The sequence below is a fragment of the Psittacula echo genome (assembly GCF_963264785.1).
Source record: "Psittacula echo genome assembly, chromosome: 4".
In the NCBI taxonomy this organism is placed as follows: domain Eukaryota; kingdom Metazoa; phylum Chordata; class Aves; order Psittaciformes; family Psittacidae; genus Psittacula; species Psittacula echo.
Window position 1 is genome coordinate 60,945,818 of NC_137738.1, and position 15,075 is coordinate 60,960,892.

The following is a 15,075-nucleotide window of genomic DNA, read 5'->3' on the forward strand; positions in this document are numbered from 1 at the left end:
TCGACATGTATACACAATGGCTTGAGAATTCTGGACCCTGAATTTTCCTGTAGATGAGTCAATCCTTAGTAAATACGTGAAAGATTTAGTCTGATTTCAGGAAAAGGAGTGAGGAAATTCAGTGTGTGGTTGGTTGAACATCCTGAGTTAATTTTCTGAACTGCGAAGAAAATTAACCACCATTTTGTTTTATTTGTTCAGTCAAGAATTAGGGAAACCTGAGCTTGAGAAACTAGACTCAAAGTAAATTTAAAGCTGTGCATTTTCTACAAATAAGTTACTATCCAGAAAAGGGCACACCAAGTTTCATGAAACTTCAATCTTCAAACCTACAGAGCAATTTTGGCATTGAAACATTGCACAATCTTCTGGACTGTTTTATATTTGCCTTAGTTGGAGAGGTCAGAGCATGGGTTCTATCTTGCTATGGAATCAGCAATCATGTGCTTGTATCCAGAATTCACATCATGTGTTGCACTTAGTTTGCCTAGATAGTGGGAGAGATTCTTGCTTTAACAATCCATCTCTTTTTCCCATGTTATCCTAAATTGAAGGCCTTGGTGTTGACCTTTTAAAAGCAGAAGAGACCACATCTCTACAAAAGGTGTTGAAGTAACACCTCCGTAGGAAAAAAGAAAAAAAAATTAAAAACCAAATGCTGGCAGAATTGTTGCAGAACATGTGTTTAAAGGGCGTGAAATTATTTGCATGAGCACTTGTCACCTGCAAGTAATGGGTCATCCCCTGGGCTGCTTCTAGCCCTGCGGATGCTCCGGGGGAGCAGAAAATAAGCTTTAGAAGATGCTGATGCAGAGTAGAAAATGAAAAATAGAGTGGAAGTTTGTTTTTTCTCAATATGATGTTACTCCTGCTCATCTCAAGCACCCAAGAGGGACCAGACTTCTCAAACATGTGTAGAGGAGTGGAAAAATAGCAGGAAGAGAGATTATGAATAAGTTGGCTTTGGTTTCTTTTCAGATGCTGCTGTTTTCAAGCACTAATTCTGGCAATCCTTTCTTTCCTTTTCCAATCTTTGAACTTGTTTGAGATGGAGCTCAACCTTCAAATGAGGAAAAAAGAAAAGCAGTTGGAAGCACTTGATTTTTCATCTACCTTTCCTGCTCTTCAAACTTGCTTCTCAGAAATATCAGCAAGTGCAACAGGGCACTGGTCAAGCAGAAAGGCACCAATGAGAATGGAGACAACTGCGATACTGTTTTCTGCTCTTCCACTGGCATGCTGCTTGATTTTGGGGAAAATTAGTTCCCTGACACTGTTTTCCCCTTATATAAAACAGGAGGAAATAAATTTTACAGTGTTTGTTGATTGCTTTCAAATTTTCTGATGAAAAGTGCTGCTTAAGAACTACTCAGTGTATCATTGACTGCATGAACACTACTGAACCTGTAATAATTTGTCTTCCCCTGTGTCAGTTTGGGATGCAGAGGAAAACTACCTGGTTTCCTCATTTCTCATTGCTTTTCCCAGCACTCAGGACCCCAGGCCACTGATGTTAAGCAGCAGATGCTTTTCATAGATCGGATTAAGGGTTGATGAATTAACAGAGCCTCATGAAAGAATCCCACTGTGCTCTTGAAACTGGAATTACATTCCTGGTAGTGATCTTCATGGCCTTGCATTTATCTTTAGAAAAATATTATTAAAAAAAAAGAGGGAGATATTTGGAAAGAAGGGAGGTAATATTAAATTCTTGCTAACATACAGTGTTCAATATGTCACTAAAGTCCTAATTGGTATTTAATAAATGGATTCTGCTAAATAGCGGATGTGTAATTCTCCTAAGATGTTTTATAAACTATAAGAGGAAGAGGTACAATTGTTCACAAATGTTTCACCGAGATTGTTTTAAGTCAGTTAAAATTGCCTTTGAGAGCAGAGTAGCACTAAAAAGAGGGAGGAGAGATGGAAAAAAGAAACCCCAAAACAGGGTCCTGCTTGGTCTAGGGTTTCAGGCAAGAGAGGAAAAGGTCTAGTTATCCAGAGCCAGCTGCATTGTTAAAAGTTCATACTATCACTTTGACATTTAGAGTAGGACTCAGTGTCTTTGTAAATTCCTCTTCATATTACCAGTGTAGGTCTCTGAGCTCAGACCATTTCACGAACCATAACATTTTTTAGTGAGTGATTGATCTGTATTATGTGTCCTAGCCATCAGAAGAATCTTGGGATGTTGCTTGTATAAACTGTAATACAATCTGATCTTGGGCATTTAGTTACAGACTTTCATAGACCTATTGGCGATACTCAGTCCTCCTGGATTTGGGAATAAAGCTTATCTGATACCTTAAAAAAAAAGGGGGGGGGGGGGAGATGTTTTTTAAAAAGGGGGGGGGGGAAGGAAAAAAATAAGCCCCTCATTTTCTCTGTTCCCCACTTAAATAACTCAACACATCTGGTAACACTGTAGGATCATTGTCCTTTCAGTTCCTCTGCAGCTCATATTGCTACAATATTTCTTTGGTATCTGGTTTCCAAAAGGGCAATGTGATTTTCTTTTTCTTCTTCCCCCCTTTTTTTTTTTTAAAGCTGTTTTTGTAGGTCTTGCAAATTAACCCATATGCATTGCAAGAAAAAACATGACTTTTAATCAGCACCGTTTCTAAAGTTAGCACTTGCTCTGTGTATATGAATATGTATATGAACCAGTGCTTAAAAAAAAGAAAACACACAACCTTTCTGCTGGTACTCAAAGCTAGCATACAAATGTGTTTTTATTATCAAAGAGAGTATGCCTAAATGTTAAGGTACCTTTCCGTTAGGGGTTTTATCATCTGACTTCTTGTCTTCAGTTACAGGAATGATAAAAATTTAAACTAAACCTTTTAATTCAGTAAGAACTATGTTGAATTTTAGGAAGCAAAAAGAGGAATCAGATATAGACTCATATGCATAGGAAATTAAGCATTGAAGAAATTAAAACTTTGAGAGCAACTAAAGGGGTAGCCTTAAGGTGTGCTTATTTGAAATGCCTGCATTTAATTTTACAATAAGTCTGAGTATTTTGTTCCAATTAAGACAGTTCATGTGTATGACTTGAAATTGTACAGTAGTTCCAGGGAGACTGTGGACTGCTTGTTTTACATTCTGGATCAAGTTCAGATTTTTAGGCTTCGCTTGAATAAAATAAAAAGTCTGAACCCTAAAGATAATACAGATTGATAAATCTGATTTAAACATTCCCGTGTTGCAGACTTTCAGTGTATGTGGTACAGCTGAGCCTCAGGCCATGCACTAAATACATCCACAGTGCATTCCCAGGGCACCCGAATACCAAATGATCACATTTGAAAGGTTACCTTTCTATGGATTCTGACTTTTCTGTATTAGCCACAAAGATTAGAATTTTAACAGCTCCCAATGAGAGGTATTGTGAAATATTTACTTGGCAGGAAAAAACCAAAACAAAACAAAGCCCAGATGAGATACCGTCTCATATTCATGAACTGGGATTTATTAGTTCTGTGAACGTCCTTGTGAGAATATGCTCCATAGTTCACACTTCAGGAAAAAAAGTCTTGGTTTTCATTTATATTAACTGAAAACTTTGATAGAAGTGTTATTGTAATAGAGGTTTAAGCAGAGAGTCATGCTTGTGCAGAATATATCCAAAAAATCCTGCAGTCTTTCACAACTGGCTTTCTGCAAGGAAAGTTACTACCATTTATCTCTCTGGAAATTTGGCAGTAGCTTTGTTAGGAAAATTGGTTATAATTAAAGATGTAAGGCTTTTTCTCCTTTTCTTTTACAGGTTGTGGAGCTCATTTCGAGTGCTATTGGTGACTTAGTTCAAGGTATATATTATGAAAACTCGAAGTCATCTGAGGTAAGAATTTCAGTAGTTTTACATACCTAAGAAGTTTGGTGATACTCATGTGTGACTACAATGAATATGATGACTCTCTCATCTGTTTAAGGAGGGAGAGGGAGGAAGAGAGTCCTAGTGAGTTTCAGTGGTAACATTCTTATGATATCTGTGAACTCTGGTGGACGTTTCTAGAAATGCTCAAGGAAGGTCTGTTTTATTCCTGTGAGTGCTTAATAAAATAATTTCATGTGTTATTACCAGAAGCTTTAGCCGTGTCTTATTATGGGCTTTCCAAACAATTCCAGAGGTTTCTAGTTAGGATTCTATTAGAGGCACTTATTACAGTGTGAAAACACAATGTATTTAATGCGGTGAGAATATCACTGATATTTTCATGTTAAGTTTCTCATTTCCAAGCCCAAAGATGCTTACAAAATGCTTCATCCCAAACTTGTATCAGGCCCTTTTTTCTTCTGAACATTCACGTTTTGATAGTACAAGCATGAATTTTGTCCTGGAATGGTAAGAGTGTAGCCCTGTACCCTCTTCCACCAGAAGTCACCAGAATCAAGAGTGAATAAGACTGTAGCACTGTACTCTCTTCCACCAAAATCACATGCACTGATTGCAGGAGTTGGCACGGGCAAAAACAGCAGCTGCCGGAGTTTCACACCAAATAATCTTGTATTTCTTCAAGGACCATTATGGATATACTGTGTTACTATTTGGCAATGAAAATTGGTCAAGTTAGATGTAGGCATTTTTGTCTTTCCTAGAATATTTAAGGAAACTTGCAGAGACACTTCTTGAAGTAGCCTTGCTTGGGCAGGGCGTTGGAGTAAAAAAGCTTTCCTTCATTTGCTATGACTGTATCTTAACACGTGCAAAAAATCCATAATCTGAAGTTGTCATGACCTTTACAGGTTTTATAATAGCAAGTTTTTGCTCACTGATGAGCAGCATGTATATGTGAATACCTATAGGTAGGTAGATATACTCACAGTGACATTGTCTCACATGCCTAGTTTGCCTTGGAGACCTGAATCTTCACATTCAGTAGGTGAAATGGCTTGAAGGTTGCAGAAATATGAGTTCATTTATATTTATCGTGTATTTAGATTGCAGCTTTGGTTTATTATTGCCACCTTGGAGTATGTAGCAAGATTAATACCGTAGTGGAAGCCCTGATCACATGGGTTACCACTACAGTAGATACCTGCACTGATGCCTCTGCACCAGCCAAACCACAGTGGGCTGTCAGCTAACAGGGGCTGGGCCTTGGAGGATGCACCCAGCTACTCCAATGGTCAGTATCTCTCTCTCTCTCTGCTGCTGCTTGCTCTCATTTTGGTTGAAATCAGGTAGGTAGGAAATGATCACGTTAATGAGCTGAGCTCTTCCCTTGGAGGGAGTCTCTAGCAGGGAAGCAATAACGGCTTTCTCAGGAGATGCTTGCGTTGCACACAGACCATTCTATGGCACCTCTCAGGAGGGAACCTGGGTGGAAGCGTGGCAGCAGTGTGATATTGGGAACCTGATGGTCCTTCTGCACTTGCTGTGTTTAACCCATGGGTAAACAGACTTCAGCCTCCAGGGCTGCTTCCAAGTGCTTTTGCTCAGGGTTGTATGTTAAAATAGATTACTTCTTGGAGGTGTTTGCAAAGAATATTTTAAATTTTGTTTTCCATATTCAGGCAGGTTTAAATACAAGTAGATCCCAGATATATCGTATTTTAAAAAACAACTACTCCTTTGTGTGTAGAAGTAAAGCTCTGCAAGTTCATCTCCACAATGAAACTGCATTTTATCTTAACTTTGGTTGCTGTTTAAATGAGAAATGTGGATTCTTTTGGGTTCTTGCCACTGCAGAAGGTTCTAATATTCTTTTTCTTAGTCTTTTTTTTTTTGTTGAGTTACTGAAGCACTCCACCTGTGTAGATTGCAAGGGAAGTGCAAGATAAGCTATGCACAGTTGCATGATGTTTAGCTGCCCTGGCCCAATTACAAATAAAACTTATTATGCTTCAGTGACTTTGTCTGTCTAAGGCAAATTGAAAGTACAGCATACCATTTCTAAGGGGCACTCAGTTACCTCAAAACACAATTAGTATGGTGTCATAATAGATACTGAAATTTACATTACAGTGTTTGGAGTTTAATCTTTTTAATCAATAGTGCCTGGCTTCTGATGAGACCTAGAACAAGCAAGTATGGCTTCTACTTGAAATCTACTTGAATTTATTTTTTTTATCTTGTCCTCTGGGAAATTTGGTTCCATGTTGTATATGAGGCACATCCCTGCTGCTCTCCTCACACTATTCTGCTGAGGCAGTGTCCTGTTCGTGTCCTGAACATCTCTTCAGCGAAGATGGACAAATGGACTAAGTCATTTGTTGGTCTGTCTTATTTGTTTCCTTTGTGCATCTTACCTCTATCCTTAATTGCAATTTGACTGAAGCAAAACTGAACTACATTTCCTAGAGGTAAGACAAATGCTATCTACTCCACAACTAAATCTCAAATGTCAAACATCTTTTCTTTTGAAGAGTAGGGCATAGTGATGAAATGGCATTTTCACTGCTAGGAATGTCTTAAATTTGGAAAAGCAGAAGGATACCTTCTCACTTGTTTTGTTTTTTTCTTTTCCCTTTTTGAGGCAGTAAAACTGTACCTCATTTGTTAAATGACTTTAATGCAATTGTTATAAAGCTCCTTACTACCATAAAAGAGACTCATTTAGCACCAAGTTGTTTTGAGCTTTGCTAGATATACCTAGATGGTAGACAAAAATACAAAAATTACTGCAGAGCTAACCTTTTTTCTCTGAGTTCATGTTTACCTCAAAAAACCCTTTCAGTTTGCTTCATTTGGGTGGCCCAGTAGGAAAATGGAAAAAATCATTTGACCTAACAATACTGACCTTACTTACTCCTGAAGACATATAATGGATATAATTATTTGACAGCTCTCATTAGTACTTTTTTCCCTTCTGTAAAACCACATGCAATCCTACAGCCATCCCATTTTAGTACGTGCTGTTTGGTTATTCTTCATCTTGTCTGCCTAGTGAGTCATTAGATCTATGTGAAATGGGGAAAATAAAGATACTATTTAACTTCTCATCTTTATTTGAAGTGACAATCCCAAGTACAAAGTGTAGGCTTCAGTTGCAAAGACAGCCTGAAGGTTAGGGCTGCCACTCATGTTCAAAGTATCAAATAGCTGTTGTGGTTTAAGACATTGCATTAGCAATATTAAGCTAATATTTTGGACTGTAAGCTGGACTAGAAAGGGGTGATGTGATAAACCTTTACAGCTTTTTGTGCTAAATCCCTTCTCAACTCAAAATTCTGTGAGTCAGAGGCATTCTTCCCAGTTCTCATCATTCTTTCCTAAATCTAGGTCTGATTTGGGATTAAAAATTTGTGCTTTAGTGAGTGCAAAGATGAAAGTTGTCTAATCTGGCCTTCAGTCATGATCGTGGTATCTATTTTTAACAGAAAAAACATTGCACTGAGTCTCTGTTCTCCACTTTTAGGAGACTGAAGGCTTCCAAAATGTTTGTTAACCCACAGAATACTGTCATGCTTTTAGAAACCTTCTGTCTTAATATACCAGATCATTTAATGAATATTAATGAAGAATGCTTTAGTATCCCTGTCAGTTCACTGAACAAGAGGAAAACCCAAGGTCAAACAGCAGAATCAAGAGCAGGACTTGAGCGTTGTCTCTTGCGATTTACCTGTAAGACCGTTCTTGCATCTTAAAGTATTAGGGACTTTTATGGGAAACTGCTTTGTTGTTTGGGGTTTTTTTTCCTCTCCTCCAGGGTATCTATCTGATGCTAAATTTACATTACCAAAACTCAGTGTCAGAATGTGACTGTTATGTAAGACAAAACAATTTTCAACACGTTCCACTGATGGCTACAAGAGCTGTCAGGCATTTTTGACATTTTTGATGCAATCGTGTGAAAATTGTGCGTAACTAACATGTAAAGCAAGTTTAAAAAATAAATACATTAGTGGCAAGTACTCATTTTACCAAATAGTGAATTAACAGGTCTTTGGTTTAGACCAGTTAGATTTTCTCCATGAAAATAAGTTTTATTTCTGGCAAAGCACTGACTACATGCAGTGAATTGTATCGAATCTTCTTTGATGTTTGGTCGCCAGCTCTGCTTTGAGGTGTAATGTTTTGGGATACTGCACATGTCCATCAACTGGACTGCTCTGAGTCTGTGTTATAATTAAAGGGTTTGCTTATAAATTTTACTATAGGAGATAAATCAAATGTATTTTGAGCCACATAAACCACCTTTTAGCAGTGCAGCACAGTCAGAGCTTTCACTTTTCTTTTAACAAATGTTTCAGTTGCAGGACAAAAAGGAAGGATAAAATATGGAATCTGAGTAAAGAGCATCTGTGCAAAGAATGAGTAAATATGTCAGAGGGGAGAAAAAAACCCATAGCTAGAAAGAAGGCCAATGCTGTTTGTTTACTGCTTCTGTTCTTTTAAATACTAAGCTTTTCCAGGGAGATTTTAAAGTAACAGATGTGGAGAGATATTTCCATTTATTAGAAGTGTACAGACTTTTTTAAAGTTGTGTGTTGCTTTTTGTACATTGTCACGATAAAAGTGTTAGGCAGTCAGTGGCACGCTTTATTGACCCATTTGCAAACACCCTTGTTCCTCCAAAAGCAGTGAAGACATCTATTAAGAGACCAATAAAACATGCCTTGTCATGTTCAGCAAGCAGGAGTCCATCTGTTGAAAGCTTATGTGAACCATGTGCAAGACACTTTGCAGGATCTTGCTACTGGTAAAGATTCATAGTTGCAATGGATTTTACGTATGTAAAATAGCAGTTCTTGAACTACCTAATCTGAAACTTTAAAATGGTATTAAAAAATATTTCTGTCTTTTTCTGTGGATTATTTGCCCATTGAGAGCTAAACTAAAGTTTGATGTAAGTGGTTGAGACATTTTAATTGTTCTGTGCAATAGCAGATGACTAAGAAAGAGCTGCCATGGTATGGAAAAAAAAAAAACCAAACCCCAAAATATAAAGGCTCTCTTACGAACTATATATAGCTGAAGTTTTACAATGAAAAGGCTCTGGCTCCTTCCTGGTTTCGCAAATGGTTCTGTGCACTTTTAAGACACTTTTAAGAAAAGGCTCTCACTCCTTTCTGGTTTCGCAAATGATTCTGTGCACTTTTAAGACACGGTTTTTGTTCGTATTTTCCTGAATATGTTTTCAGTTTGAACTGTGTATAAACATCTTCTTTGGTGTGACGAATCAAACTGATTTATTTTAAGTGCCACTTTTGTACTGGGGATCCTTGTTACCACCACTAAGAGCTGCCCTTCCTGATGATTATGATTGCATATTTTGTCCTGCAAATTTCATTTTCTAAAAGTTTTTTGTTTCCCATTGCCTGAGATGACTGTTTCAAACGCAATCTAAATTATCAAAGTAGCTTAACATAAAAATTCAGCTAGCCGATTTCTTTCTAACAAAATGGTAACCTACCTTGCCATTAGTAAAATGGGAGCATCCCCAGCTGTTGTTAATTTCCTATAGGAAATGATGACCAGCAGAGCTGGATTTGGGTATTTTCCCTGTACTCCTATGCCAACGTTATCCAGACTGTGTCTGGAGTTGGCTGCTTTCTTCTGGGGATGGTGAGGGGTTCAGCGTTCTTAACCCAGTTTCTGCTATGCATGCGACATCAGGGTTGATCATCATCTGGACTCATTTCTTAGTGACAGAATTTGTCAATGAGGTCTGAGCACTGGCAATTACAGCTAGAATTAATTTGTGTTTGAATAGGCTTTGTATGAAAGGCTGGTAGGAGTCTTCTAGGCCAGTGAATGTCCACTTTTATATTTTATTCTTTGAGTCATCTACTGCTGACAGAAGAAAGCTTACAAAAAAGTGAAATTTTCTCTAAAAATAATAAGTGTTGTCATGATGTCAGATTTTGCAGACTTTGCAATCTAGAACTAGTTCCAGTTTTCTCTTGATGTTTTAAGATAGTGTTTAGCTCCTGTCATACATACCCTTTTAAGAATGCAGTATGGTTGGTGGACATTATATATGACATGAGACTTAAGGTTGGGAAAAAAAAAAGGCATTTGGATTGTTGGCAAACTTTGCTAAAGCAAGGTTGTGTCTGCCTCTGCCTTCTTAAGCAGCAAAAGCTTTAGGGGTGTGTGGTCATAAGGCATTCTGTGATTAAAATCAACTATATTTTGGCATGCAAGCTTTTATGCTAAAGCACAGCCATATGAGCATAATACCTTTTTTACAGCTGGCTTCGTTCTGTAACCAAGAGATTCACAATACCTATGTTTTTAAGATTTCAATAATATATCCTTAACTATGCCTCAGATTTTTGTCAATTTTTTTTAGATACCCATTTTAGATGCTTGAAACTCCTGCATAATGTTCATGTAGTGGACAGTAACTTGTACCATAATTTTCAGTCCTGTGATGAAATTCAAACCTGTTTAAGAAGAATATGGTTTTGTAACAAATCATAGAATTAATTTCCATGTATATATCAAATTGCAATGACTGTTCCAACTTCTTCGGTTCCTGCAGTAGACATTTGTTAATGTCCACATTTCTATTGCTACTCAAAGGCTCTAGCAAGCAAGCATTTTCAACTTATAGGTCTTCTGAAAGATTTACTTAACTTCATAATCGTTTCAGGATTCTAGAATATTTTTGTCTTGGTTGGATTTAAAACAAATAATTATAAAAATCACTGCCAATTTTCAGCATCATCCAGCAAATTTTAGTAAATACTGTTCTTTCACTGAGCAGATTGGTTGTTAAGTAAGAGATTGTGTTGCGTCTTACAAGAGCTCCTGATTTTAAATTTAAAATAAATTGATCTATATCTGGGGGGGGGGGGGGGGGGGGGGAGACTTGATATATGGGAAACTACTTGAACTAAATGCTCATTTTGACATTTTGCCAGTCCTGGGAATTTGCACATGCTCTGGGCTGAGTTAAGATATTAAAACAAATATACTACAGTAAGATGGAACACGAGGAAAGTTTAGGCTTGACTTTGTAAGTTATCATATGCATAATAGCAAACATGTGGTTTCTCTGGTCCTCACTTTCCTTGTATAAGTTAATAGGATGTCTGAAAGCGAAGGAATTTTGATACAGCTCTGTGTTACTTGGCATTGCAGAATTCTCCTACTTTTTCCATTAGTCTCAAATTATCCTCTCCCTTGTAACACAGCACTTCTGGGTGATATCCATAAGGGAGGAAAATTAGAGCTGAACGGATGGATTCTATTTCATTTGTTACCAATTTCATGACAGATAATACCTTGCTAGAAAACTATAGGGTCACAGAATTACTTCTTGCTTGTTTCTTAGTAATTTAATTGACGCCACTTTGAGGGAAAAGGCTTGTTATATAAGAGTCTTTTTTACATTACTCTTTTAAAGAATACCTTTTGGCTTAGCGTATGCTACGGATTTAGCTGAACTGAGAAACTGCAAACATTTAATGTTTATATGCTTGAGATTTTTTTTCTTTAGCTTCTCATTACTGATTTTAGCTTTTTCGAAGCAAAACAACTGTGTCTTTTCTAGTTTTGTTTTTTTCCCTCGTTAGAGAGTACCTAAAGGTGTGACAATAACATGCGTATGTGAGAAAGATTACAAGTCATGTCTAGCTTTGAAGATCCGTTCATGGAATAGTGGCATTATTAACACCATGTGAGCCAAAGGAGCTGCAGTTGAATTTGGGTTTGGGGGGAAGAGACTGGGTTTGTGTTTATTAAAACACTTTTTGGAATGTAATCCAAATCAGTATTTTGGATACAAAGGATTTTGAGAAGTTTTGAGCGTCTCTGACCTTACGGTCAAGGTGGTGAATTTCACTAGAGGCATCACCGAGATCTCTGTCAGTCCCCTGGGGAAGTTAATACCTGACATTTCTAAATCACAGCTGCTTGGTTTTTTTCTTTTTAAAATGCTTTCAGTCATTCCTCATCCTTAATACAGCAATAGAAGAGGTACACGTCCTCCATCGCAGCCCTTCGTTTTTTCCAGTGCAGTTCAACAAGGACTTTTAATACCTTTTGGAATTTTATTTTTTTTTTCTTGACTAAAAAGGAGATATAGTAGGGACTTCTAAATTTTATCAGGGTTTGTTGGCTCTTGGGAACTGGCAAGGAGCTGAAGCCCAGATGTACTCTCAGTTGGGGCTGGGTTTGGGGAAGAGGAGTTGTCTTTTTTTCCTTTTTATTTTTTTTTCTTCCCAGTCCTTCATGAGGAATATAGTCATTGATAATGTTCAGTGTAATGATAGTCATTAAGAAAAAGATCTGTGTTGGATCTGTTGACAGCTCCATGTATTTTGCATTGTTCTTTTTGAGCAGAAAATGGAAATGTTGTTTGTTGAAGCTGCCAGTATATTTATTCTGATACTTTTCTCTACTCATCCCCAAAAGATACCCTTCTTTTTTTGGCACCATGGCACCCAGAGTTTTGTTACTCGCTGCATGTCATGTTATCCTGTGCCACACTTAACTTGTGTGAGCTGACACAGCTGCAGTTCTGGCGTTTTCATGTTAGCCTTTGTTTCATTTTCAGGAGAACTGTCTTACAGATGATATCTGCATATCCACGTGGAAGGAGCAGGTTTTCCTGTCACATAGTGCCTTGTTGGCAAAGAGCTGCCAGGCTGCAATGGAGCTAGCAAAGCACAGCGCCGAGATTCAAGACATGGCATTTCAGTACGGAAAACATATGTCTATGAGTCATAAGGTACTCCTTTTCCTTTTGTTCTGGGATCTTAAATATAGAAAGACTTCTAAGACGTGTTACTCTTGAGCTCTGTTGTATACTGCCACTATGCTGTAGACTTTCCACAGCAGGTCAGTGACATCGAGAGATTTGACTGCAGACGGGTGAAGATGTTTGCAGAAGTTGCTGGTATGAACAGTGCTTATGAACTGGCAAAATCACACTCCTGGCAGTGTAGTTTATTTCATTTAAGCTATATTAACATCCCTCACTGCATCTTTCTGTAGCCACTTACAACTTTACCTTCTCTGTTCCTACATTCTTCCTAAAGCCACTATCTCAGTAGCAGGAGTCGCAGGAGGAGGCATGTGTTTGTTCTCAGCTGCCGCCATGCAGAGATTCATACTAAGAGGTTCAACTGCCTGCAGCAGCACATGAGCTGAGGCTTGTGTTGCAGTGGCTGAAGGGCTTGCATACATTCCCTGCTTGAATAATCTTCTGTGGAAGTAACTTCCCAAGGGGGTAGCTGGAGGATAAAGAGGGAGGTCACCAGATATGGACAGGAGCAGCCTATACCTCAGCAGCAGTACTATTTCCCAGAGGAGGCCTCTGACCTCCGTTACAAGTCTTTCCATCCTCAGCTACAGTTAGTCCAAAAGAAAACGCACACAGTGTGGAGCTTGGATCCTTGACACTCTTATTTTGCCCTAAATATCTGTTCCTACTGTATTGCGCTACTTGCAAGTATAGATGTAGCTTGAGACAGGCAGACAGATTCAGCTGAGTTCAGACAGTTTCTAGTTCCTCCAGGAGAAGGAAGTGGTTTTATAAAGCACAGCTTTATTGCCACAGAAATGCCACTGTGGTATTACTAGATACAACTCTACCAGTAAATTGCTTCTTGTGCAGACTATAGTCTTAATATTTTGTATATGCTTTAATATTAATACATTCACTATTGACATATAGCTGTGTATAAAGGATTGTATAGTTTGGAGAGAAAACTGTGTAACTTTTCCTTTGTCAGAAGGAGGGTCACATTCCATCAGCTTCCTCAGTTACTGAAAAGTAGAATGTATAACCCTTCACAGATTAAAACCTGATATTCTTTCCACCAAAGACTGGATCATTCTTTTCGTTGTAATTTTCCTGCTTCCTGCCACTCAGCCGTTGCCTCCTTGGCTGTGTTCCATCACTTGCCCAGTTCTGCAAGCTGTCCTTTACAAGTTTCTTTGCAGATTCTCTACATGCTTCTCTTTACAACTTCCTGCCACTGCAATGCTTGCAACATCTTCTTATCCCTCCCCTAAACTTGAAAAAGTGCAACCAAAGTGCAAGTGTCAAAGCAGAAAGTGGCGAGTAGTTATAGAATCAGGATATGGACCTTCATTTGGTGAGTGGGTGGATATGTAATAGACTGTTCCTGGGAATTGAAGGAATTTGTTCATCTCTTTCAGCTACATTCAGACCTCCAGCCATTTGTTAAAGAAAGTTCTACTGACACTGTGGCCTTCAGTTTGAATTCTGCTCCTGCAGTCCTCCATCAGGAATTCCTTGGGAGGGAGGCATGGATTAAACAGATCAGAGAGGTAAATTAAAGCATTGTTTAGAATTTCCTAGTTTTGGTGTTTGTATCTCTCTTCCTGTCTATACTTTCAATCTGGGAAGAAACTTAGAAATTAACGTCAAACAAGACAACATAGAGGTTACGTCTGCTCTCCAATACTTAACAAATCTCTCTTTCATGCTTTTAAGAAGGAGAAATCTAGGGACGTGAAAGTCAAGCTTCATCAAACTTCTGTGTGTCAGTGTAACAAGTGAATTCATTTGCATGGAGCATATATGTCTGTTCTCTCCGCTACTTGTGCAAGCCCACGTCTTAGCTTAAAGCTACTTTCACTGACAGCTTAAAGCAGAGAAGTTTGCATTACAGTTGGTTGAAAGGTAGGCACATATTTCCTTCTGCCAGCTTGGCCCTAGGAGCAGTGTTTCGGGCTGGGGAGGGAGGAGGGCATCTGGGGAACTTGGGTTACTGACCACTACAAAATATTTGTGAGATCTTGAAGTGAAGCAAACCTTTTGGCATTTTGAAATTAAGGGCTGGTAGTTTATAATGTGTGATGAGGAATTTTGGAATTCTACAATCTCAACACAAGGCTCCTGTGTGGGTGGAATGTAAATGAATTTGGATGATTGCAGTTGGAGAGTAATGGTATTACCACAACACAGTGTATAAAAGCTTTGAAACAATTTCCCATCTGCAGAATCTAGAGGAGGTTGTAGGACTCCAGGAGTGCCGTCTGTCTGCTTGTTAATTCTCGTACCAAAAATGTGCATTATAGAAACAGTAAAGCAGTTCTCTCTGAAGGGGGTGGGGAAGTGACATGAACTATGCAAAAGTATTTATTGACTACTACTTTAGCTTAGTACATTTGGTATACCTTGTCCAAGAGCCTTTCTTGGCTTT

At 38.3% G+C, this 15,075-nt stretch overlaps 1 protein-coding gene across 1 annotated transcript in view; it reads left to right on the top strand.

Moving 5' to 3' along the window:
• PDSS2 (decaprenyl diphosphate synthase subunit 2) overlaps positions 1-15,075 on the top strand; it is a gene marked incomplete at its 3' end in the record, with an annotated part of 118,407 nt that overhangs the window by 89,686 nt on the left and 13,646 nt on the right. The window contains exons 4-6 of the mRNA XM_080615259.1: positions 3,770-3,844; positions 12,456-12,629; positions 14,066-14,197. Coding sequence (XP_080471385.1) covers positions 3,770-3,844; positions 12,456-12,629; positions 14,066-14,197 — 381 coding nt within the window. The remainder of the gene's footprint in view (positions 1-3,769; positions 3,845-12,455; positions 12,630-14,065; positions 14,198-15,075) is intronic.